Here is a 26488-nt window from a genome sequence, read left to right on the forward strand (position 1 = left end):
CACCTCGCAACCCCCTCGGGGGCTCAGAGCCAGGATGCAGCGAGGCTCCGTGGAGCCGGGGACGAGCCCCGGTGGGAGCAGGAGCGTGTCCCGGAGCGCCCGGGCCGTGCCCTCGGCGCCAGCCCCGAGCTGCTGGGGCTGACAGCGAGCTGGGCAAAGCGGGCCCGTTCCCGGGGCAGAACCGCAACCGCCCGCCCGTGCCCGCTGCGGAAAGGGATCCCACTCGTGTCGGGGATGGCAGCGTGTCCGTCCCCACACGCACCGCAGCCCACGGCCAGCACAACCCGCCACCGGCCCTTCCAAATTCGTTCTCTCTTTTTTTTTTGCCCCCACATTTTTTCACCCTTTTATAATTTTTTTTATTTTGGGGGGAAAGGGGGGCTTTTTCCCCTTTTCCCCCTTTCCTGGGCCCGCAAAGCGCCGCATCCCGGCCTTGCCGCCCCGCTCCCGGCTCCTGCCCGGCCGCTGCCGCCTCGGCCCGGCAGGAACGCGGCCGGAGCCGGGGACGGGGCTCGGGCACACCCGGGGTAGCGGGGACAACCGGGGCAGCCCCAGCGCGGCGCCTTTCGATCGCTTCTCGGTGGCTTCGTTCGCAGAAGCATCCCCTAAACCCTGGTGCCCCCGCAGCCACCCCAACCGTGCACCCCCGAAAGCGTTTTGCCTCTCCCCGGATATCCCCGAGCGGCTCCGCTGGAGCGGGGCTGTTCCCCGCAGGAGCTGATTCCTGGGCGGGGGGTCTGGGTGATGGAGATGGGGGGGATTTGGCCAGAAAACAAAAGCCGGGGTTGTGCGGGGCTCGGGCTGCGGGAGGGCACGGCCGCGGTGCCCGCCCGGTGCTCCGAGCCCTCCGTGACCTCCGTTCCCCGGCTCGGCGACGGGGACGCGGCGACCGGGGCATCCTCCCCACGGCCAGCCGCGGGTCTCCCGGCTCTACCCGGTCTTCTGCCAGAAGACCGCTGCAATAACAGCGAGAAATAACCCGGGACGACGCTTTCAAACTGAAACCCGCCCGTCCCGGCAGCGGCTCGGTGGGGGACGCGGGGACAGCGAGCGTCCGGGATGGCTGGAAGAAATATTTCAATGAGTTGGAAACACTCGAGCTCCTGTTTCACCGGTGAGGCTGGGAAGAGCTTGTTTTTCCAACCTCGGGGTGCCCGGCGCGCCGTGGAACGGCGTCCTCGAGGCAGGAATTCACAGGCACCGCTTCGGCATTTTAGGCGACACGTGGCTCCGAGCTCCCTTCAAACGGATTTATTTTATTTGGCCTCCTGCTCCCCCACCCTTCCCTCGAACGCCGGCTCCTCGGTAGCATCTGAAAGGCCTCTGCTCCCATTTGCAATTAAAGAGTTTATTGAGGAGGGGAAAACCGGTAATTAGCAGGAATATTCCCCCCCTCCCCAGTTCCACCTGCAGGGCAGGAGTGCAGCTGGCGGAATGGCTTCCAGCAGGGACCTGACGCACCCACACAAGTTTTGCTTTGTTTTTTGTTGGTTTTTGGTTTTTTTTTTTGCGGTGCCCTTCGGTGCGAGGGCTCCCCGGGATGGGTCCGCACCTCCAGCGCGGAGCGCCGCGCTGCCCTCACCCCATTATTTTATGGAATGTTCAAGACGACGCGCGTTTTCTCCCTCTCTCCATATTAATCTCATTAAATCCTACCTTTCAACCTTCTTCCGTGACCATCTGACCTGGCCACTTGAATTAAAATAGTGCTTTCTCCGCAGTCAAAGCCAGCACATCAATCACCGGCTATTTACACTTCGCTCCTCTCTTCAAAGCGCCTCTGCCCCGGCGCTCGCTACCTCCGCTCGGGGAGGGGCGGCCAGCTCCTGGGGGGCTCCGGGGGTGTCTGTCCTTCCTCTCCCCCCTTTCCTCGGGTGTCTGGCGGCTTCCCCCGTCCCTGGGGAGCGCTGCCCCAGCGCGCTGCCTTCCACCTGAAAGGCAGAGCAGAGCGGCCGCCCTCCCTCGCCGACCCCTCCCGGTGCCCGCGGGGTGCGGGGCCCGGGGCCCTCCCGGCGCTGCTGCCGCGACAAACCGAGGGGAAAAGCCCCGCGAGCACCGACGAACCCGAGCCGGGGAGAAAGGAGAGGAGCTGCCGAAACGCTGGGGAAAAAAAAAATGCTGGTAGAAACACGAGAAATACCGACAAAACACAACAGCGCAAAGTCTGTTATTTTAAAAGTTATTATTTTTAAAGTTAGGCAACCACCCCCCAGCCCCGAGCCGAAGGGGGAGAGGAAGGCAAAACAAAAAACAAAAAAATAAGGGCTCAAAAAAGTAAAAAAGGAAGAAAATAAAGACAGACACTGGTTGAAAAGTTACGTAAATAAACATTTTTCAGATTAAAAACAAAAGCGTGTCCAAACTAGGAACGTTTACAAGATGACAACTACTAACAAACTTTCTCTACAGTATTGCTATTTAGTAGTAACAGTAATAATAGAATAATAATAATAATAATAATAATAATAATAATAATAATAATAATCACCTCTTTATAGGATGGCACCTTGATCCTTAAATATTGTCCAGTGTGTAAGGTCAGTGTGCGGAGGGTTAGAAGCGGAGAGGGCTGATTTTTCTTAAAGGGGCAGATCAGGGGAAGGCTGTGATGGTGCCGGCAGAGAGGAGGGGGCAGAGATAAGTGGTCTGAGGAAGAGGATAGGACAAAAAAAAAAAAAAAAAAAAAAGAAAAGAAAAAAAAAAAAAAAGAAAGGAAAAAAAAAAAAAAAGACCAAACCAGCCCGATGATGATGAATACATTGGAAAGTTTTTTTGGCCCTGGTGAGGGTGTCAGATTGAATGCTCTGTGCGCATGTGCGAAGGTGTCCAAACTGACAATGCTGGGGAGATGAAGATAGTGTGTAGCTGCTTCTGGGCTCAAGGAGGAGGAGAGGAATCCACACGCCGACACGATGAGATCCAAGGCGAGGGCGAGAAAACTGCCCAAAAGTAGGTCCTTTCTCTCCCTTCTTCCGCGTACCGGCGGCGGGGCCGGGGGCACGGAGCCGGGCCGGGGGCTGCGCGGGGCTGAGCCCCTCTCGCCCTCCCCGCGGCGGCCGCAGCCCCGCACCGCCCGCCCGCCCCTGGCCGCGGGTCCCCCCGCGCTGCCCCGCGCCGCTCCGCGCTGCCCCGCGCCGCTCCGCGCTACAGCGGCCGCGGCGGGCGGGCGGTGCGGGGCCGGGGGAGAAAAGCGAAAGTTAGCTGGAAGTTGACGAAAGGGGATAGCGAGCAACTTTTTTTTTTTTTTTTTTTTTTTTTTTTTTTTTTTTTTTTTTTTTTTTTTTTTATTGAGTCGTTCCAAGTCTTGTGAAATAATATTCCCGGCTCCTGAAATAGTGGGCGCTAGAGGTCTGCGTTTGGCATCTGCCGGCGGGAGAGCCGAGAGACGGAGCGCTGGAGAGAGAGGGGGGGAGAGAGACAGGCGGGGGGGGGGGAGTGGGAGAAACCCTCCTGGTCTCGGGAACAATTATCGAGGAGAGGGAAGGAAGAGAATTTGTAGCAAAAAATGGATCCGCTCTCAGTGAGGGGCTTTGGAGTCGCAGGTCCAGAGGGAAGATCCTGAAGGCAGCTCGGGTGTCCCAGCTGGGGGTTAAGAAGGTCTGGGGGAGGGGAGTGTGGGGGAGTGTCTTTAATTTTTAATTTTTAAAAATTTACTCGGGGGTGGAATTGCAGCTCCTAAGTCTCGCGCAGCTTTTTTCCCCCTCCGTCTTCCAGCGGACCCTCTCCCGTTCGTTCTTTCTTTCGAGTCGTTCTTAGACTGGATTTTCCGAGGAGGAAGGAGAGTGTGGCTTTTGTAGGGAAGAGCGGGTCCTCTCTGCCCCCTCTCCCGCAGAGTCCCGCTGCAAAGGCTCGGGATGGTTCCTCGGTGATTCCCTGTTAGGTTCCGCTGGCAACGCAAGATCCCGGAGCCCGGGCAGCCAGTCTGTCCTTTTTTTAAAATTATTATTATTAATATTATTATAATTATTATTATTATTATTATTACTACTATTATTTAGTTTCTGTTTCGCTCTGCCTCTGCGCCAAGTGTATCTGGAGCTGCAGAAGTTCCAGCGCAGTCCGTGCCCCGCTGGAAACTCCGCTCGCAGCTCTCAGAAGAGGCTCGGGCGAGCCGCGGCGCCCACTCCGGTTCCTCGCGTGGGTTTCCACGGGAGCCCCCCGGGGGACCTGGGGCCGCTCAGAGCCGGGCGTGGGGCGGGGGGATCCCCCCCAGGTGATGGAGAGCAGCCCCCCCCTGCGAGCCCCTTCGGGGTTCAGCCTCTCCCCGCGGCTGCCGAGGGGTCACGGGCGCTCGGGCGCTCCCACACGTGGGCTCCGAGGTTGATTTTGTCATTCAAGTTCGTCATTCCGGAGCCTTTCCAGGCCGCCAAGGTCAGCGAGGGCCGGTGCCGCCCCCCGGGATGAGCCGCGGTCGCCCCTTCCCGAGGAGGACACCCCCCGTTCCGGGGGGGACCCTTCTCCAAAGGCAGCGCGGCTCCTGGGGCCGCTTTTCCTCACAAAGTCGCTTTTGTCGCCGGGTTTGTCGCCGGCCCCGAGCTCCGGCCGCCGCCGCTGTTTCGCGGCCGCCACGCAGCAGCCCCAGGCCCCGCGGCTCACCTTGGTGTCGCGACATTTTCCATCGCGATCCAGGAAGGTCCCCCCTGCCCCCAAAGCTCGTCCGTGTGTCCCCCGAACACCTCCCTCGGCTCTGCGAGCGCTGCTCGGGGCGGGATGGGTGACCCTGAACGTGGTCAGCATTGTCACCCCACGGCTGGGGCGTTATGCGGCAAGTTCACTGAATTATCCCAGGGATTTTATTTTACTTCAATTTATTTTTTTCAATAAACACTCGTTTTAAGCGTCCCCGTTCAAATAACAACTTTTAAAAAAGTCGTCACTCATTGTTTTGGATTGTTAAAGCGAGGAATGATTTTCAGAGCTCTCTTGGCTGGAAAAAGCGAAGTTCAATGGTTAAATAAGGCGGAATATTTCACTTTTACTTTTATTTGCTTTCTTATTTTTTTTTCCTCGCCTCTCCTTCTCTTTCTTTTTACTTCTTGAAAAGGCCCCGGGTTTTTTTTGCGGCTGTGCCCCGGCGGGTTCAGAGCGGGTTTTTACAGATGAGTCCCTGGTGGGTGCCATGCGGATCCGGCCGCGTTTGAGCGCGGGTGGGACCCTCCACGCTCCCTCCGTGAGCTCTCAGCGAGCTCCTGCAGCCGAAGGGCTAAAAGGTTTTCGGTGCCTGGATATCTCAAGAGCTCGGGGAAGGGCTGGGAGCCCCGCGGCCGGGAGCGAGCCCTTCCCGGCGGCCGGAGCCGCGGCCGCGAACGCGCCTGGAAGCGCCTGCTCGGAGGCTGAGCCCTGATTAAAATCAGGTGTTTAATACAATACAAGGCCCAACGGTTTATGGGGTTTCAGCCGAGGATTTTTTAGGGATCACAGTTCAAAACAGTAGTCCAGAGCTAAGGTTTCAATATCCCAGGAGTATTTATTTGCCAAACAGATTAAACACGGACACGAGTGTGGGATCTCGCTGTGTTTTCCCCGGCGAGGTAGCCACGACTTCTTTCACCGCACGGGACCCTTCAGGTCCCTTCCAAACTCGCTTCGCTGGCTGCTCCAGCCCCGGGAGCGGCTGCGGGAGCTGCGAGAGCCCGCACGGCCCCGGAGCGCGGCCGCCGAGCCGTGCGAGCCTTTAAAAGCACGCTGTGCTGCAGAATTTCATTTCATTGGACAATATTTTAAGCAGATGTGAGGCTCCGCTGGGAATTCCACAATATTACCTGCCTGGGAAAAGGGGCGAACGCGTGTGCGCTGGGGTGGGAGCGGAATTCTCGGCGGTTTCGGTGCCGCTCGCACCGGGAGAGCGGCAGGTACCGGGGGCAGCGGAGCCGAGCCGGAGCCGGGAATGGCTCTCGCTCGCTCCGTGGCTCCCGGCCGGGCTGGGAGCCTTTAGAAACGGCTGTAAATCAAAAGACGGGGCTCGCTGAGGGTGCGAGGAGGCGCAGCAGCCCCGGGGGTGCCGGCGCCCAGGTGAGCGCTGCCCCCGCGTCCCCCGCAGGGCCGGGCTGTGCCCCGCGGCCACCCGCAGCCCCGAAGGGGAGCAGCGGGACGGGCGGGTAGAAGGCCACGCCGTGCCCCTGGCACCCTGGGCCTCGTCCTTCCGCGAGAAAATAAAATGTGGGCGAGCGGGGAGAAGGCTGTGCAGCAGCCGGGGGTCTCGCTGCTGCTGGCACAGAGAGGCCGATGACACGGGAGTTGGGCGCTGCACGCTTCGAGCGAATTCGTTTCCTTTCGAAATCCCTGAATTTCAGAGTACAGCCGCAACACCGAGCTACACGCGGCAGGGCAGGATGGCAGGCTGTTAAACAAATGTCCGTGCTGGCAAACGGCGGCTGATATTTCTGCAGCCCCGTTTGCTTTTCACTGTTAGGAACAGCACCGAGGCTCACTTTGGGGCCGGAGTTTTCAGGCAGCGCTGGTGCATCCTCCGGGCAGGCTGGATTGGCAGGAAAATGGTTGTGAACCCAGCCCCGCCGTGCCCGGCACCGGGTCCTCGCTTTCAGGCTTCGCCTTCGAGGAGAGAACAGGCTCCCCGTTCACTGATATTTTATTAATTTTATTTTAATTAAGGCTTCAGAGACAGTGAAAGGGAAAGGGAGAGGGAGAGGAGCGAAGGCAGAGCTGGAGCCCAGGCGCCACTTCCCGGCGCATGGCTCTGGGCTCCCACAGACGCTTCCAAAGCGGCAACGCAGGAAAATTTATGGCGCTTTGGGGCGTTGAGATTTTTTTTTTCCCATCCCCAAAGCTTTCCCTCTGCCCTGTCCCCACCCGGACACCGGGGAGCGGAGGGAGGCAGCGAGCGGCCGCGCTGTGCCCGGCCCGGTGCCCTGCCCTCGGTGGCCGGGATGTCCCCAAAGCTCTCCCGAGCGGCGGCCGCGGGTGCGGAGACCCGCGCAGGTGCGGGGCCGCCGCCGCAGGGTCCCCACCGTGCCTGGGTCCCCCCCTGTCCTGCCCCGGATCTGTTCAATTAGGCAATTAGGGATGCGGGGTAGGGAAGGGGGGGGTTTATCCGCTAATTAAGGTGATGCGTAATTAGCGCTTCAACAAAAATCGCCGAGGATTTGAAGTCACTTTACTCTTAATTTATTTTTTCTTTCCCCCCCAAATTCTACAAATATAATGTATCAATTCCCCCACTCGTTCCGCGTGGCTTATCTGGGGAAAAGCACAGAGGGAACAACTGCGGGGCACGTTCCTCTCCTTGGCCTGGGCAGGAACTTGGCAAACTCGGGGGCACCGAGCTGGGCTTTGACGAGGGGCACGGGCTGCTCTCACCCGCAGAGCAGCAGCTCCGAGGTGCCAAAGTGCTGCGGGAGACGCGGGATCGGGGATTGGGGTCGGGCCCTCGCTGCCCGCAGCGCTCGTGGGTGTCCGAGCAGCTCGGATGAGGTGGTGTGATGCCCATCCACGTGTGCTCGCATCACGGGGCACCGGCGGGGCTGCACAGAAATCCGAGTTTGTAAAGTGCGTCAGAGAAAGGCACGCTATCCCGAATCCGCCGAATTCCCGATTCCACTGAATTCCCGTTTCCTGTAAAACCTCCGTGCCGGGGCAAGACGTGTCTGTCTGTGCAGAGGCGTTTGTCTGTCGGGCTGGCAGCGCACCTACAAAGGGCTTAAAACACGCATTAAAATCACAGCTGCTGCACGGTCACGACCCAGAGTGTTCTGTGCAGAAATCGGACTGAACCTGTACTTGATGTTTAGTTTTTAACTCGACCACCTAAACCTGCTTTATTTTTAGGCTTAGCGCCGGGACTGCTCTGTGAGTTCAGGGATGGCACAGGAGATCTCTAATGAGCTGGGGGGATAAAAATAAACCCAACATTTTCCTGAGGGCTGCTCTTAAAAATACCTGGGGAAGACACTGATGTCGGGAAAGCACAGAACTGCCCTTCTGCCCGATTTTAGCCGCACATGAGCGGGGTCAGAGAGCCCCGAGGGGAGCAGGGCTGGGAAGAGCCGGCCGGGATGGAGCGCAGCGCACCTGAAGCGCGCACGATCCCCGCTCCCTCTCCGGCAAAAGGCGAGGCAGGAGCTTGGATTTCACCCCACGGCAGCGCTCTAATTCATCGCTGCCTCTCGCTGCGATGATACCCCGGCTCCTCGGGCGGCTGGGAGCGTCCCACGAGCGGGGAATTCTGCCGGGATTCCGCCGCGCCGGGTTCCACCTGCCCGCCGGGCACCGGGCTCCGGCCCCTGGAGGGAATGGCACGGGAATCTCCCGTGCCGCAGGGAAATCGCCTCTCCAGGCACGGCTGAGCTCCTCCGTGTCTGCAAAGCAGCCGGAGATTCTCGCAAGGAAAGGCCCTGTTGAGTGAGAAGTGTTATTATTGTGATTATGGCTATGATTATTGCGGCTTACGCGGTTTATAAAAGCTCTGCGCTGTTTAATACGGTGCTTTAAAGACAAAGGCCCGAGAAGTTTGCAAACATGAAGGAGGTGAGGCTCAGGAGCCACCTGGATGGTGGGGAATGAGCTGCGATCCTCCGGCAGGGCTGGGGAAGGGAGGAGGTGAGCGCAGCGACTTGCGCAGGATCCCTGCCCGCTGCTGGTGGAAGGATCAGGAGGAGAATCCACGTTTTTCAGAGCTGCTTTTGCCCTTCTACCTGTAAAATTCCCGTTCTCTCTGTTTATTACTATTCCCCCCCCCGCGTCTTGACGCATTAAAACTTCAGCTGTGTGAAATTGTTTAGTGGAAGAGAAAGCTGCATTCCCAACCCAAGACCCTTCCAGTGGCACAGGGCTGATGGCACCTGGGATTATTTGTGCCCTCCGCGGGCCAGGACAAGCTCAGGCTTTGTTTCCACAACTTGCTGGCTCTCCCCTGTTACTGGATGTGTTTATTTTTCCCCCCACTTAAGGAATATTTAAATGACAAACTCCGACTTAGCGCGACTCCGAACGCTGAGGGGAAACACCCAAATCTCGGCCGAGTAATGATTTTCTCGTGCCTATTTCCCAAAAGACAGCGTTCATCCCAGGGGGGTGAGAGCCCAGCGCACCAAGAAATGCATGTCCGCAGTGTCTGCCCGCAGTGGGGATGGACGCATCCGAGGAAGGGGATGTGCAAACACATTTATTCCACTCTGTGTAACAGCCTGTTGATATGGCATCCCCCTCCGAAATTCCTGCTGGGCTTTCTGATCTTAAATACACCTTTTTTATTTTTTTTTCCCCTCTTTTAATTTTTTTTTTCTGGAGAAATTTCAGTTCAGGGATGTTGGAGTGGAAAAGATCTACGACCTTATTATTTCTTTTCTTTTCCTAATGGATTTTCATGCATCAGCGCTACCTCCTCACGGCTGTTTATTTTCATTTTTATTGCAGTCGGGTTTGCCTTGTGCACCGTCCAAATCCCTAACGGAGTGTCCCTGTCCCGTGGAGGATTTCTTCCTCCTCTTCCCTCCCTGAGTGATGGCACCTTCTTTGCTCATAAAAATGAAATATGACTTTCATCCCTGCACTAAGTGTGCATCCTGCTCCTGAATGCTCATGCCCTGAATCAGGAGAGTTTTTATCTTTGGGTTGGTTTTGGGTTTTTTTTCCTGTAACTGGGAAGAAATTTCCCTGCAGCTTGGTGGATAGGTTTGGAAAATGAAGTCCTTTTTCATAGATTTCAGTGTTTCTCCGTGCAGAGGTGTGCAGGATGGTGGGAGGAAGGAAAGTTTCTGTTCAGAGGGTGACTGAACTTTCAGCAGGTTCCCTAAAAGAGGTGTTTTACCCAAATTTATAAAAAACAGTTAATAAGGTGGGGTTTTCTGTACCACTGAACCCACTTTTGTGCTGCAAACGAGGCCACTGGTCCTCTTGGGGAGACATTTGCCAGGTGAAAATGGACTGAGACAGCCAAATTATTTCCAGTAGGCCACAGAATAATGCTCCCATCAGGGTAAATCTTGGTCTGCACCGAGCTGGTGTGGAGAGACTTTGTCTTCTCTTCAGCATTCCCTTTTTGGAACGATATTAGGGACAAGAGTGGGGCTGGCTGCACCACAGCCCTACCCAAAGCAGGGCTGCGCAGGCACCAGGGGTGAAGTGTCAGCCCAAGAGAAACCAGGTGCTGATTAATTTTTGCCTCCATAGTTTTACATCTCTCAGGTGTTTCGCTTTCAGGTCCGGTTTGGGAGGTGGGTTTTTGGGGTTTTTTGGGTTGGTTTTTTTTTTTTTTTTTTGCTGCTCTGTTGTTCTTGGCTTGGGAACTCTCCCAGCAGAGCTCTGAGACACAATGCCCTGGCCTCAGCTATTGGGATCAATTTAGCCATCATTACCAGATAACGCTGTCAGCCCGTTTGAGATCCATATTTGTTTAATAGTTAATGTTCTGGACAAAACACAGAGGGCCGGGGAGAAGTCAAACTGCCCTGAATGCTCTGCTTATTTTATATCCACTATAACTATTTTTGTCCATGAAAATTGGCTTAATTATATCAATGGAATGTTTCTTTTTCAATTCTGTAGGCAATTAGTCCATCTTGCTGGCTGCAATTTATTTTAATAAAAAAATAAACCAGTGGCGTGTTCAGTTCCTCATCCCCTGGGGACAAATGCGATTGGTGTGTTTAATTTCATTAACTACAATGCGGCCTACTGGAAAAATGTATAAAATCAGCTTTATACAGCTTAAACACTGGCATTTGAAACAAATCATTACTGCATTAGCTGTCACCCTGGTAATTCTAGAATCCAAGACAAAAATATTATAGCTGTTTTTATAACCCTCTGCAAATACACTGTTAAAATAATTTGTAATCATTTTTTAAACATGGCCTGATGTTTTCAGTTAAAATATCTTATCACCACCAGAGAAGGTTGGCTATTCATTATCACGTGGAGGCTTTATTGAATGATTCATGGGTTGCTTCCCCAGCAGAAAATCCCCTCCTGTCTGCCTGAAGCTCCCTGGTTTGGAGATGGACTCTCAGCACTCAGGGTTGTTTTTATTTTTTTGAAACAAATTTGTGTTGCTCCAGTTATAATTTTGGGAGGGCAAGAGCAAGGAGGAGTTCATCAGCAGATGAGGAATAGTCAAAAATTCAGCTTTTCCTTCCATGAGAGCCAGTGGGGAACATCCTAAACCAGCTCTGAGGTGGGAGGGAAGAGCTGAGGCTGTGCCCATCCCACTCTGAGTTCCCCAAATCAGTCCTGATTCTGGGAGGCCCAGCCCAGCCCATCTGAACCCAAATCCTCACCACACACAGATCCTGCCTGAAGCTCCCTGGTTTGGAGATGGACTCTCAGAACTCAGGGGGTTTTTTTTAACCAAATTTGTGTTGCTCCAGTTGCAATTCCAGTTTTGGGAGGGCAAGTGCAAGGAGCAGTTTCATCAGCAGTGCAGATGAGGAATAGTCAAAAATTCAGCTTTTCTTTCCATGAGAGCCAGTGGGGAACATCCTAAACCAGCTCTGAGGTGGGAGGGAAGAGCTGAGGCTGTGCCCATCCCACTCTGAGTTCCCCAGATCAGTCCTGATTCTGGGAGGTTCAGCCCAGCCCAGCCCATCTGAACCCAAATCCTCACCACACACAGATCCTGGTGTGCACTTTGGTTCACACTGTACCCCCTCACCCTACCTGGGTATTTTTCAGATCCCACAATTTGACCACAAAACTGCTCTTTTTGATTTTAAAGTGAATCTGTTCCCTGTGTAAGAGCACCCAGGGGTGGTTTAAGAGATGTGTAACCCATGGCTGAGGCTGGGCAGAGCCTGCTCTGAGCTTGAACTGCTAAAACTCAGGATTTCTTCTTTAAATGCAAGGCCAGATCCCCAACTCATGTAAATCAGCATCAACATCAATGAACCTAATTTTCACCAGCTGAGGACACGGCCCCAGAGATTTGTGTGCATGTGCATAATAAAATGTACAAATATGGGTCTATAAGTGCTTTAAGGGGGTTCACTTTCAGCCTCTGCTGATCAATATCTGCTGCAGAAATGCAGCTTGGCTCGGGTTGGTTTTTCTCCTTAACTTAAGGAATGATCAATTCTATAACCTCAGCATTTTTTAGACAGATTGCTGTTTTCTGAAGTGGCAAGGACTTCCTTTCCAGGGGAGTAATCCACAGAGGATGGGCCACACTGGACATGAGCCATCTGCTCCCTTGCACGCACTCAGCTTTATTTATTTCTTCTCCCTTCCCCTGCTGTCATAACCAGTAGTTCATTTTCTTTCCCTATCTTTAACTTTACAGCAGCGGCACCTTGTTGGAAGTGATACCAATTTATTGTTTTATTGGTGTGGCAGGGCAGGAGAAAAATCAGCTTTATTTCCTACTCGGGATGAAATCACTTCAGGGGGACTACAGAAGCTCAGGGCAGTTTCTCTCCTGGCTCTGGAGGGCACAGAGTGGTGCCCGTGCCTGTGGAGGGTTGATTCTTACAAAATGCCACCTAAATCCATGACGAGGAAGGTGAAGAAGAAGCACCAGCTTCTGCCTTAAAACCTCTACGTTTCTTTATATATATTACTATATTCTAAACCCTTAAACTCTGAGTTTTCCACCATGTGATATTTTCAAGCCACACACCCACGATCCCAGTTCTAGCATTCAATTTTGGAAGTTTCTCCACAGCCTCAGGGGAAATGCAGGGTTCTTTTGTCAGCACAGAAAGTCTGAAGCTCTCAGCAGCCAGGGTACCAACACTGGAGGGTTGGGATTGGGATCACAGCTCTCTCTTGGTGGCCTGGGCTCTGCGGGGTGTCTGAGGGGGGAAAAAGAGATTTTTCCATCATTGCCACGAGCAGCTTTACCTGAGTTTAGGCTCAGGATTAGGCTGGGACCAGCTCCAGGCAAGGACTGGCCCCCAGCTGCAGGGCAGGGTTAGCAGAGGAGTTTCTTCTCTTTCTCCGGGGTCAGGATTTGTTGGCTGGAAAGAAATGCAGAAAGTTTGACCCCAAGTTTTGCTCTGAACATGGAAAAGTTGCAGAATGGAGCAGGGGTGGAACGGGGGCAGCTCCTGTGCCCTGTTATTACAACAAAACCAACTTGGAGCCCACTGAAACAACATTACCTGCTCCAGGATGCAGGAAAAGCAGGAATTTGGCATTTCACTGAGCTGACAAAGTAACTTTCCCAGCTTAAAAAAATAATTTACCCTCAGCTGCTCCATCTGTGACATGGGAGGGATGCACTCAATGATTTCTGGACCAGCAAAGTCTCATTAATCACCTTTGTGTTGCTCCAGCTCCCACCGAGGTCCTTGGGATGATTTTGTTGAATTTGCTGCAGCAGATTTTTCCCTTTTTGTTCGCAAGTTTCATATTTGGCTTAAAAACCTTTCATTCCATCTCAGACACTAATAAAAAAAAGCTTTTGTTTGCTTGTAGTCTGGCATTTTCTTTGCTTTCAGGACAGTGTTTAGTGTTTTTTATTTCATGGCAAATGGACCTTTTGGGCTCAATCATGTAAATGAATTTTTAAATGGCTGTGCTGCGAGTTCATGTAGTATAAAATTGCTCCACCATTTATTTTTTCTGTTTATAGAAAAGGACTGGTTTCATTTTATATTTTATTGCCTCAATGTGAAATAAAGAACCTGCACAACTTGCGAGCGATCATATATTTTATTTCAGAATTATCACATAGGGATAAAATAAATTTCAATCCCTACATGGCACAATAGGCAGATTTAAAAGGAGTTGATACCTCGTGGAGAACTTTGAAAAGCCCTTTGCTCAGCAACAGTTCTGCTCATGTATCCCATATAGGAGAATAAAACCAGATCTTGGTTACTTTGGGAGTTCTTAAACGTTTCCTGCTAGAATTCCCTGCAAGTCTTTATCCAGGGAAAGTCCAGGGCAGAATTTGGTCCTTTGTCCTCTGTTCCTGATAGTGTTTATTAGGGAGGGATTTTCTCAGGTGAGCCTGCAGGAAATCCAAGTTATCTTCACTGCTGTCCTCAAGGAAACGCCTGAGGAGCTACTGATGCTCCCTCAAACATGCAGACATTCCTGCTTTTCCACACGGATGCAATATTTGCTCAGTTGAGACCTTTGAGGTGATTCTAGTGCTTCCTGAAATCACTTATTTCAGGGCTTTATGATTATTGGTACAAAAAGTGGGTGCACCTGTGAAGCAAAGAGACACCAACCTGTGAAACCCCCAGAGATTCCCTGCTGGACTCCACAGCTGCTCCAGCAGCAGGTGGGTGATGCAGATGTTCCCCGTTTCCAAGTGTGTTTTTCATTTCCTCTCTTAACTCGCTCTTGGCTTTTTCAGTCCCATTTCAGATGAAGCATTTTTGGGTGGCTCTGGAGTCACCAAGGTTGGTGGCACCGACATCATCTCCAGCCACAGCCAGAGAGATTTCCCATGGCCAGGAGTCGATTCCCAGATAAATATTGATTTTTGGAGCAGCAGAATCTGTTGCAGTAGATCAGGGGAAGGAGCCTGAGTTTAACACCCATCTATAAATCTATTTTTACCCAATGGACAGTAACCAAACAGGGTTTTTATTATTAAATATCGTGGTTTAGCAGTTTGGGAAACAAGTCTGGAGGCATTAACCAGAAAAAGCCCTGCTGCAGAAGTAATTCCACTCAGCACCTCCTTGGTGTTCCTGTGGCCGTGATATCCAGGGGATTTCTGTTATATTTGTGTTGTATTGGAGAATTTGGCTTTTCAGGCCAGGAATAAGGACCTGCAGGCTGGGCTGGGGCAGCTGAGCTTCTGGTGGGTCAGTGGCTCAGCCCCAATCCCAAACCTGGACAGAAAGCACAGAGAAATGGCCCTGCCCATCCTCCCTGCCTGAGAATTCCTGGTTATTTACTGCAGAATCCAGAGCTTTAGGAAATGAGGTGGGGGCAAGGTGAAATAGTGGCAGATTCCTCTGCTCTGAGCCCTCTTTTCCCTCCCTGTGAAAACCCCAAGGGTGTTACAGGGCAAATTAAGGCTCATGTCCAACTCAGCACCAGCAAACGGGAATTCCAGGAGGGAATTTTGCCTTTCCCCCTGTGCAGCTCTTCAGGGCCTTGAGGGAACCTTCCCCGTGGCTGAGCAGCATCAAAATCTCACTGCTGGGAGCCCCAAACCTGCCGAAGGCCTTGGTGGTTCCTGGTGGTCTTCCCATGGACTTTGCAGGACTTTGGAGCAGGTCCTGGAGGCCCTGGAATCTTTGGGATATCCATGGTGTTTCCATAGAAAGAGTTTTCCCTTCTGTCTGAGTCCTGTGCAGCTCTGGTTAATGATTAACCACCAAGGAGCTGGGGTAAGACGGATTTATCTCCATGGAAAAAAATCAGCCCTGCCTTTGTCTCCACTTCTAAAGTTCTTCTGGTGTGATTTGGCTTTTAAATATTTGGAAATGTGCTTGGTTTGTTTTTTTTTTTTTTTTTAATCTGCAATTTGTAGAGTTCTGTGCCTGATTCTTCTCAAATACCCCAGAGTAATGTGTATTTCTGCGCCCTCAGAATCCCAGAATAAGTGTGATGATCCCATTCCAAGGCAATGTTTTCGTAACTGAAGACTGAGGAGACAGCCTGGAGGACTTCCATGTCAATATATATATTTTATATCTCTATTTCTAGTTGAGAGTCACAAGTTATAATTCTGCAAGGAGTTTTATTCTTATTTACGGTGGCAGATTCTTAATTTTCCTTTTTAATTCTTTCAATGCGACACGTTTAAAATGAGAAAAAGCCCCCAAAACAGCCCAGTGCCAACCTGCTGATGTATCTATGATGAGGTTAAATATTGGCAGAGTGGCCATTTAGATCCTTGTGCCTCGGTGCTTGCATTAGAACAAAAAAAGAAACAAAAAAAAAAAACCCAACAAAAAGCCAACAACCAGCACTCTTGAAAAATTACTGAATTCTCCTTGCAGTGTCGGGTTCCAAGATAATGATGTGTCTGTGTGTGAAAATATTAAATTGCAATAACATGCAGAGTGAGTGGCTTTCTGAATGGGGTATTCAGTTCACAGCTTGGACTATACATAAAGCTAGTGAGTGACAGAATACAAATGGTGTCATAAAACATCAGGGGAATTTAGAGCCAGCCTCAATCTTTTTGATCTATATTCTATCTGTGGAGCTCTCCCCATCTATCTTTAGTTAATGAAACAGTTAAACAGATTTAATTATTTATCACTGTTTAATGTCAGGAGTTATCAAAACAGATTACACTTCCCTCCACACACTTCAAGGTATTAGAAGGACTCTCAATGTCTTCAGCGAAGTCTGGGATGTTTCCTGTGCACAGACAGTCCTTTAAAACAGGTTTTTAAATGTTTTCAAGCCCCAATTGTTTGGTGACAGCAGTTGCTGAGTTTCCTTGCCTGAGAACAACTTTATTCCTGCAGCTTGGCTTGTTTCTTGCCCAAACTGCTTTTATTATTCCCAGAAACCAGAGAGAAATGAGAATTCTGTTTCACTTGAGATGAGGAAAGGAACAGAATGGGATAGGTCTGGCAGGGTGGGAGTGGCAGGGCCTAAAATGAGAGACACACTGAAAAATCCCCCAAATCACTGCACAAATCTTCTGTGTTGTTCCTCTGCACCCCAAAATCAGCCCCAGCAGCTTTAGAGAGCTCTGTTAACCATCGTGTCCAAGCGTGTTCTTGTGCCTTCCCATTGCCCGCCTCTCTCACATGTGGATGTGTATAAAACATTTCAGGGAATTTCTGATCCTCACCTGGATCCCAGCCCCCTCTGGAATGCTCCTACCCATTATTCTGGTGTTTCCTAGGAGGAAATTTCAGCGTTGCCACCCCCAGGAGGACACCAGAGTTGATTGTCCCCTCCCAAGTCTGGCTTGAGCTGCTAAAAGTCCCTGTTTATTCCCCAGTCTCATCTGCTCATTGCAGCCCTTGGGATGCCCCTCTCTCATATGTGTATAAAACATTTCAGGGAATTTCTGGTCCACCCCTGGATCCCAGCCCCCTCTGGAATGCTCCCACCTGTGGGTCTGGTGTTTCCTAGGAGGAAATTTCAGCATTGCCACCCCCAGGAGGACACCAGGCTTGTCCCTGCCAGAGGTGTTTGTTGTCCCCTCCCAAGGCTGGCTTGAGCTGCTGAAAGCCCCCATTTATTCTCCACTCTCATCTGCTCCTTCAAGGCTTTGGGATCTCTCTCTCTCTCTCACATGTGGATGTGTATAAAATATTTCAGGGAATTTCTGATCCACCCCTGGATCCCAGCCCCCTCTGGAATGCTCCTACCCATTATTCTGGTGTTTCCTAGGAGGAAATTTCAGCATTGCCACCCCCAGGAGGACACCAGAGTTGATTGTCCCCTCCCAAGGCTGGCTTGAGCTGCTAAAAGTCCCTGTTTATTCCCCAGTCTCATCTGCTCATTGCAGCCCTTGGGATGCCCCTCTCTCATATGTGTATAAAACATTTCAGGGAATTTCTGGTGCACCCCTGCATCCCAGCCCCCTCTGGAATGCTCCTACCCATTATTCTGGTGTTTCCTAGGAGGAAATTTCAGCATTGCCACCCCCAGGAGGACACCAGAGTTGATTGTCCCCTCCCAAGGCTGGCTTGAGCTGCTAAAAGTCCCTGTTTATTCCCCAGTCTCATCTGCTCATTGCAGCCCTTGGGATGCCCCTCTCTCATATGTGTATAAAACATTTCAGGGAATTTCTGATCCACCCCTGGATCCCAGCCCCCTCTGGAATGCTCCTACCAATTATTCTGGTGTTTCCTAGGAGGAAATTTCAGCATTGCCACCCCCAGGAGGACACCAGAGTTGATTGTCCCCTCCCAAGTCTGGCCTGAGCTGCTAAAAGCCCCTGTTTATTCCCCAATCTCATCTGCAGCCTTTGGGATCCCCCTCAGCCCGACCACCTGGGTCTCCTCTATTGGCAGCTTTGATAAGAAATCATTCTTCTCCACCTAAGCTCCCCCTTTCCCCGTGGTTTTAAATTGCTCCCCAGCCCTGACAGACTAGCCTCGTTCAAAGGCAAGCCTGGAGGAGGCTGCTGCTTCCACTGAGGCCCAGGACTCCATTACCAGAGGCCCGAATCCTGTGGGGACCTTGGGGACACTCCCCTCCTGGGCCCAGCAGACAGAGTGTGGCATTGTGAGCGCAAAGGGCAGGGGGAATAAAGGAATCCAGCTTGGCTTTTCCCTCACAAAGAGACCTCAATACTTTTGTTCAGCGGGGGGAAATGGAATAATGCTGCTGGGTTTGCTCCCAAAGCCACCGGCGGCTTCACGCCCTGAGGGCCCGGGGCAGAGCTGGCTGCCAGGGGAGAGGAGTCTGCAGTGAAATGAGAGTAAAAGGCCTCTCTGTGCCAACACCTGAAAGGTTTTGGGTCTTGCCACAAGAATCAAAGGCTCCAGGCTGGAGCTGTGCTGCAGGGACGGGCAGAGAACCCAGCTGATGGAAACCCAACCCTTCCTCCATGCCAGGAGGGCAGCGGGGTCAGCGGCTGCTCCAGGTACCTCAGGGAGGAGCCATTCCTGGGCAGCCAAGTGATGTCCTTTATTTCTTAGGTGTGCTGCCCTAAAACCTTTCCAGCTGCACAGAACTCCCTGGGATTTCCTTTATCTTTTAGGTGTCCTGCCCTAAAACCCTTCTGGCTACAGAGAACTCCCTGGGATGTCCTTTATTTTTTAGGTGTCCTGCCCTAAAACCCTTCAGAGCTATAGAGAACTCCCTGGGATGTCCTTTATTTTTTAGGTGTCCTGCCCTAAAACCCTTCAGAGCTATAGAGAACTCCCTGGGATTTCCTTTATCTTTTAGGTGTCCAGCCCTAAAACCCTTCCAGCTACAGAGAACTCCCTGGAGTTTCCTTTATCTTCTAGGTCACCTTCCAGCTGCACAGAACTCCCTGGCATTTCCTTTATCTTTTAGGTGACCTGCCCCAAAACCCTTCTAGCTGCACAGAACTCCTTTGGATGTCCTTTATTTTTTAGGTGTCCTGCCCTAAAACCCTTCAGAGCTATAGAGAACTCCCTGGGATGTCCTTTATTTTTTAGGTGTCCTGCCCTAAAACCCTTCAGAGCTATAGAGAACTCCCTGGGATTTCCTTTATCTTTTAGGTGTCCAGCCCTAAAACCCTTCCAGCTACAGAGAACTCCCTGGAGTTTCCTTTATCTTCTAGGTCACCTTCCAGCTGCACAGAACTCCCTGGCATTTCCTTTATCTTTTAGGTGACCTGCCCCAAAACCCTTCTAGCTGCACAGAACTCCTTTGGATGTCCTTTATTTCTTAGGTGTCCTGCCCTAAAACCTTTCCAGCTGCAGAGAACTCCCTGGGCAGTGGGATCCCACTTGGTTTTGGGTGTAAGAGAAGGTTTTGTGTTGTAGACATCAGTTTTGAGCTAAGTTGGGAAGCATCTACACATCTAAAGCCCAAACTTGTTGTTTGAAATGTGGGAGTTGGGGCATTCAGATCAAAGATCATAAAAGCAGAGTGGTTTGGATTTGAAGGGACCTTAAAGATCTTCTAGTTCCAAATCTTTGACAAGGGCAGGGACACTTTCTACTATCCCAGGCTGCTCCAAGTTCAATCCTTGGGCACTTCCAGGGATCCAGGGGCAGCCACAGCTTCTCTGGGTACCCTGTGCCAGGGCATCCCCACCCTCCCAGGCAACAATTCCTTCTGTATATCTAACATAAATTTCCTCTCTTTTGGTTCAAAAATGGTACCTAAATTTTCCCTCTATGATACCTAATGATAAATTTTTCCTCTGTGAGATCTCATTTTTCCTCAAAAATGATACCTCTGATTTTTTCCCTGGACCTGCCCAGTGGAAACCTTTTCCTCACTGCAGCTTTTGCAGTGGTGTGAGCACACAGAGGGGCTGCAGCTCCTGGGGGCAGGTGACAGAGGTCACTCCCGTGATAAACCCTCCCCTAGGTGACATTTTATGACACCCCCACCTGCCTCAACGGGAGGAAAATCGGAGCCCATAACATCATATTAAAAAGATTGATAAATTATTGATCATCGTTTAGCCCAGCCTTCAGATGTGATGAAGTGGTGGCTGTAAATGCCCTGAGTGCTGTGGGCTGGGAGGGGATGTGGCTGGGCAGGCAGATTTCATTTGGGAAGTACAGGCCTGGCTGTGTTTCAGCAGTCAGGTGCTGACACAGATTTCTGATGCTCCCATGGATTTTTGCTGCTGCTGCCAGGTGATAATTCCTAAATATTTAGGAATTATTTTAAAATTATTATAATTATTTAAAATGATTTAAAATATTTACTAAAATATTTGAATAAAATGTTGTCCCAAATAGGATCTTTCAGTAGTTTTGGGTCTTAAACCCACAGAGCTGTGTCCCAGGGCAAACTCCTGGGAGGAGAGGGCAGAGGGGACAGATGATGGCACCTCTAAAGGGCAGCAGGATTGAATATCTAAAATTGGGGATTTTTTTCGGAATGAATTTTATCTCCACAATTATTGTAGGAGCAGCTTCTGGCAAAAGGAGTTGTTGGGAGCCAAGTGCTGGAATTTTGCACCATGGGATAAATAGCAAGTGTCTGACTGGTTTTGCAGGAGGGAGATTCCAGCAAGGGAAATGAACTCTGAGAGTGATTTTGCAGCTGCAGGAAAAGCCCAGGTTCTATCCCTATACCTTGACCTAAACACTGTAAAGATCCATAATAACCAAAATTAGAATTAAAATGAATGAGTGGCTAAAATAGACCTGTCACAATTTGCTGGCACCAAATAATTATTTTTTAAAGAGTATTTTTTGCTTAGCTCTTATCATATAAAATAGCTGTTAAACCATTAATTACTTTAATTCCAGCCATCATTAATTTTGAGGCATTATTTTATCCCTTGTTGGACTCCAAACCTATTCAGCTGTGCAAACTTTTGTGTGGAGGGGGAAGCAAACTTGTGAAAAGACAAAATGATCTCACTAAGAACCTGAAATTCAGACATTTATTCCTGCTCTTGCTTGGTTTGATTTCTTGTTTCTCTCCTTCAAACAAGGAGCAGGAACAACTTTGGTGCTCCCACACTGGGAGAGGGAAGGAGCTGGAAGTGCTGCTGAGGGGTTTCTATTAAAACTTTGGGAAAAAAAACCCCACAAACCACCTCAAAATCCACCACTGCCATGATCCAAAGGGATCCTCCACACTTCACCTGGATAAAAACCCCAGGAGAACCAAAGCCAGGTGAAGGCAGGGCAGATTTCCTGGGAGAGGGGAGAGGAAGCGCTGCTGTTTCCATGTCAGGATGGTGGGGTGGGACGTGCTGTGGGTTGGTGGGCTGGTGTTTGGTCAGAGGTCGGGCTTCATGACCTTGGAGACCTTTTCCAGCCTTAATGATGCCGTGATTTAATTGCCCTTGGTATGGAGGGGCTGGCACAGCTCCTTCCCCTCCACCCCTGGAGCCACCCTGGGTTCAGCCCAACCTCGTTGTCCCACAGGGAATATTTCCCAATTTTTTCCTTTGCTGCAAGAGCACTGTGGGAGTGACTCCCAGCACAGATTTTCTGTAGGATGAACACATTTGGATGATTTGGAGGAGTCTGAGCCCTCAGCACTCACCAGAAGCAAGAGCCAAAGCTTCAGGAGTTTCCCCCTTCACTTGCGGTGCGAGTTTCCCCTTTGATTAAACAAATGATTCTTTGCCTAATTTGTCTATGTTGGCTATTTTTTTTTTTTTATGAAACATGCACTTAATTAAGTAAGAGAAATACAGAAACATGTTTATTCTCGAGATTTATGCGAAAAATGAGAACCCCACTGAAATTTCCAGTAGTGAAGCAATTAAGTAATGGAATTCCACAGTATAAACATGGTATAATTCAACTATAAAACCGATGTCTAAGTAATGTTAATGAGCTGACTTGAAGCTACAAGGGCTCAAAAAGTTCAGTCACAGATGAAAATGGAATTTGTTCTCAATTAGAAGTGAAAGAAAGTTGGTTTGAATGAGGGATAGGCTCCAGCTGGAACCCCCAGATAACTTCCCCACGGTTTGGGCTGACAGGTTGCAGAATTTGCAGTGGGTTGTTTAAATCTTTCTCACAGTAACTACTGAAAAATTCTATTTTTTGCACTGTAACACAGAGCTGAGAGCCCCGACTCGGGGATTGTGTCTGTGGGAAGCAGCTCAGACCAGACTGATGCTACAGCAAAGCTCCAGCTTGAAAGCTGACAGAACGTGGGGGTTTCTTTCAACTTGAACTTCCAGTTTGTACTGAAATTTGGCAAATGCTGGAGCAAACCTTGTAGCTGGCAAGTTGAATCCCTGTTGTCTGTAGAATCATCCCCCCCAGCCAGTGGGAGCATCAGGAGGACAAAATGAATGAGGGCTCTCAATGGCACCTTCCGAGAAGTGAATTTTACTTGTTCCACGTTTCCTTCCCTGCTAATCCTGCCCTGACTTTTTTTTCCCTTCTAAATTCCTATCTATTTTGGTAAATCCTTTTTTCCAGAGCATTGATGAAGCAGTTTGCTGGGGGGTGTGTGTGCACAGAGCTCAGGGTCACTCTGCCAGCCCCAGCCCTGCCTGTTCCAGTGTTTTTGGCCATGTCCCGGGGGCTTCCCTTGCTCACCACACTCCATTTTCTTTTCTTCTCCTATTCCACTTCAGAATGTTGTTTCTGTCACCTTCTCAGCCCAGTAAATAGCAGGCTGAAGATTTATGGGGTTTAAACTTTTAATGCCATAACAGGTTTTATATATTTTTCACGGCATTATTCAGACGTGTGATGTTATGGTTTAGCTCAAATTCTGGTGCAACTGCTCCGAGCAGCTCCTTCCTTGTGGGCAGCTCCTCTTTGCCAAACTCCTATTTGCACTTGCTCCAGAGCAGGAGGGAAGGAATGTTCCATAAATGTTGCACGGGATTAAAGGATGGAGACTCGGAGCCTGGAGGAAACACCAACCACAGTTTGCCTTTGAGAAGTGTCTGTGCTTCCTTCTCCTTCATTCTCATTCCTTCTTCTTCCTTCTCCTTCCTTCTCCCTCCTTCCTTCTCCCTCCTTCTCCTTCCTTCTCCCTCCTTCTTCCTCCTTCTCCCTCCTTTTTCTTCCTTCTCCATCCTTCTTCTTCCTTCTCCCTCCTTCTCCTTCCTTTTCCTTCCTTTTCTCTCCTTTTTCTTCCTTCTCCATCCTTTTTCTTCCTTTTCCATCCTTCTTCTTCCTTCTCCCTCCTTCTCCTTCCTTCTTCCTCCTTCCTTCTCCCTCCTTCTCCTTCCTTCTCCCTCCTTCTCCCTCCTTCTCCCTCCTTCTCCTTCCTTCTCCCTCCTTCTTCCTCCTTCTCCCTCCTTTTTCTTCCTTCTCCATCCTTCTTCTTCCTTCTCCCTCCTTCTCCTTCCTTTTCTCTCCTTTTTCTTCCTTCTCCACACTTCTCCTTCCTTCTCCCTCCTTTTTCTTCCTTCTCCATCCTTCTTCTTCCTTCTCCCTCCTTCTCCTTCCTTCTTCCTCCTTCCTTCTCCCTCCTTCTCCCTCCTCCTCCCAGCTTTCCCAGCCCAAACGGGGTGTGGGGTGATGCTGTCAGAGCTGGGGGAGGATGAGGAGGTAAAGGGGTGCTGGGCAGTGAGGCATTAATGGGGTATTTTGGGTGGATGTGGGGGTTTTGATTTGGTTGTTTCCATGTTGAACCCCGCCCCTGTCTCCAGCAGCTTTTCCAGGCGCTGCACCCCCAAACTGGTTCTGAACACCTTCAGCACCAGGGTTTGGGATGTGGCACCTTGGTCATCCTCACTCAGAGTCAGGAACGGTCCCTCTGGTGATGGAAAGGTTTCCATCCCGAAAATCCACAGGTGAACAACACAGAATGCTGAGGAGGGCAGGACTCCCTGCTCAGTGTGGGGAAAGTCCTGCTCTCTTCTCTCCCATTTTCCCTGTTGAACACCAGACTATTAAAAAGAAAGAAAACAACAACAAAAAAAAACCCCACTCCACCTAAACTGAATTAATTGAGGGGCACATCTGCTTGCCTTGGGTTCCTTTCCCAGTGATCCTAATTCTGTGCAGTTTCATGAGTTTATAAAACATTAACTACTTCGACAAGAACAACAAACATTGTTCCCTCCTCACACAGCTCCCAAACCCAGCTACCAGATGGACCCAGCACCCAGCGAGGGAATATAAATTTTGATGGAGAGAGCCTTGGTGTTCTGGGTATTAAAGTGTGTGCCTTGGGAAATGCAGCACAGTAGATGTGTGTGCTTGTGCTGAGTGGTGTCTTTGTCTTTCATCTATAAAAACACTAATTAAAATATAATGTAAAAACCTGCAGCGGGTCTGGGTGTGCTGCTAAGGTAAATAAAAAAGAAACAAAAGGTGTGTATACATATCGATGCAGGTTAGGGCATTAAAAGTGCATTGTTAAACTGCTGTGTGCCCCAAAATTTCCGAATTAAAAGCTGAACAGAAACACATCTGGAGTGGGGCACGAAATTCCGAGTTCTGTGTTAGGTCAGTGCTTTATTTGCCAGGAATTGCTGTGTGGGGAGAGCTCCTGGAACCCCACCTCCCAACCCCCCAGCCCCTCTGTGGCCAGCACCAGCCCTGGCAGCTTTAGCCCAAGGCTGGAGCTGAGCTCCAGATGCTGCTGCTGCTGCTGGGGTTTCTGGGCCCTTTTAACCACTCCAAACCTGAGCCAGCCTGGAAAATTAACTGCGCTGTGTAATGAGGGAAGGGAATGAGCTGTCAAGCAGTTCAGACCGATCCTGTGCAGTTTAAAATGTGGAATGTCACGTTTAAACCTGGGTTATTTGGTGTTGTTTCATCCAAGGGTGGTGCTGACAGGGAACCACTGGGGCAAATCAGCAAAAGAGGGTTTTGAATTTTTGAATTTAGTGTGGGACCTCCCTTAGGCTCCTGGAGCCCTTCAGGTGGCCCTGGGACAGCAGGACTGTTCCCTCCAGGGCTGCAGGAGGTGCCTCTCATCTGGGGTGTTCCCCTCTGGATGGAGCACATGCCTGGAATGCCTCAGGCAATTCCCAGCACTGAATTCTCTGGAATTCAACTCTGAAACCTCTGCCGGAGCAGGTCCCCTGCACGGGGCACAGCCTGGTGCTGCAGTTTAGGAGCTTTCTCCTGGAAACTGGAAGGATGGTGCCTCAGGGAGAATCAGGGTGGGAGCAGGCTGGAGTTGGGAGCAAAGCAGAAGCTGCTCCTTGAGCAGCAAATTTGTGATGCCCTGAGGTGACCACGGGGTTCCAAGTGTTTCCCTTCATCCACTCAGGGTCCCAGAGCAGCTCTTGGCATCTTTGGAAGGTTTAATCCAAAGTCTATCAGGAATTGTGAAGATCTTTCCATTGGATTAATGGAATCATGGAATCACAGGCTGGTTTGGGCTGGGAGGGACCTTAAAGCTCATCTCAGGGACACCTTCCCCTGTCCCAGGCTGCTCCCAGCCCTGTCCAACCTGGCCTTGGACACTTCCAGGGATGCAGGATCAGCCACAGCTTCTCTGGGCACCCTCACAGGGAAGAATTCCTTCCCAATATCCACCTAAACCTCCCCTCTTTCAGCTTGAATCCATTCAAGCTTCTCCCCACCCTCACAGGCAACAATTTTTTTCCTAATATCCACCTAAACGTCCCCTCTTTCAGCTTGAATCCATTCCTCCTTGTCCTGGCTCTCCAGAGCCCCTTTCTGGCTTCCCTGTGGCCCCTTCAGGCCCTGGAAGGTGCTGTGAGGTCTCCACGCAACCTCCTCTCCTCCAGGGTGAACAACCCCAACGTTCTCAGCCGGAGAACTTTGATTCACCCAGTTTTGCATTTGTTCTCAGTGTGTGAGTGGAACAGCTCCTCCCTGGCACTATTGGCCTTATTAATAAATATCTTCCTGGGCAGAGATCCAAGGTTGAAGGTCTCTGGCACAATGGAGGTTACAAAAGGTCCCCTTATCGCCACTGGATTACTTTGAGGGTGCTTAAGTCCCCTCCAGAATCTTCTCCTGCTCTTCCTGGCACAGGAACAGCCACCTTGGTAAAGAGAGAGAGGGGGGGAAAAAAAATAATAAAATCATAAAATCTCTCTTTGTGCCACTCTCCCCCTGAAGAAAAAGCTGAACATCTGATTTAGGTTTGCTGAAATAACAACAGATGTTTATCTTGTATTGTATGGCACATGGCACTACATCCCATAAACCCCCTCCTGCAGCTTAAACCCGAATTTCTGCTCCCTCATTTGGACACTTGCAGGCTTTGTGCTCTCCCTGAAATGTTTTCATTTCTCTGGAGCCTAATCTGCTACCAAAGTATTTGTAAGTATCACGTTATAAGGCGTGAAATGAGGAATAGCAAAGGAGATTTTCAATACTTCCTTCCCCTAAGCACAGCTACTTACCTGCAGCCCCGAAGAATGGCAAAATTGTGCAAACTGGCTGCAGTCTTTCATTAAGAAGAATCCACTCGATGTGTGGGGTTGGGAACAGATCAGTAGAGGAAAAAATCCTGTCTTGGGAAAGCAAAAGCTGGGGGGGGGGGAATGTGAGGGGGAAAAAAAATCGGTTTTTCTAGGGCTTGTAAAAAGTGAAATATTTTCACTTTTAAAGTTCACTGTGAAAAGAGGGAACGCCTGTAG

At 50.5% G+C, this 26488-nt stretch overlaps 1 protein-coding gene and 1 long non-coding RNA gene across 5 annotated transcripts in view; one reads left to right on the forward strand and one right to left on the reverse strand.

Annotated features, from left to right (window-relative positions):
* Window positions 1–1332: 1332 nt before the first annotated feature.
* LOC119710724 lies at window positions 1333–2636 on the reverse strand. The gene is made up of 2 exons (XR_005259621.1): window positions 2489–2636; window positions 1333–2100 (listed from the first exon to the last, which is right to left on the reverse strand). It is a non-coding gene; the product is annotated as an uncharacterized LOC119710724 (long non-coding RNA).
* Window positions 2637–2746: 110 nt separating this feature from the next.
* PRDM16 (PR/SET domain 16) overlaps window positions 2747–26488 on the forward strand; it is a 315191-nt gene continuing 291449 nt past the window's right edge. For all 4 annotated transcript variants that reach the window (XM_038160107.1, XM_038160110.1, XM_038160108.1 and 1 more), the window contains exon 1: window positions 2747–2949. In XM_038160107.1, the coding sequence (XP_038016035.1) occupies window positions 2913–2949 (37 nt within the window). In that variant the 5' untranslated portion in view covers window positions 2747–2912. The remainder of the gene's footprint in view (window positions 2950–26488) is intronic.

The sequence above is a fragment of the Motacilla alba genome, chromosome 21 (assembly GCF_015832195.1).
Source record: "Motacilla alba alba isolate MOTALB_02 chromosome 21, Motacilla_alba_V1.0_pri, whole genome shotgun sequence".
NCBI classification, from domain to species: domain Eukaryota; kingdom Metazoa; phylum Chordata; class Aves; order Passeriformes; family Motacillidae; genus Motacilla; species Motacilla alba.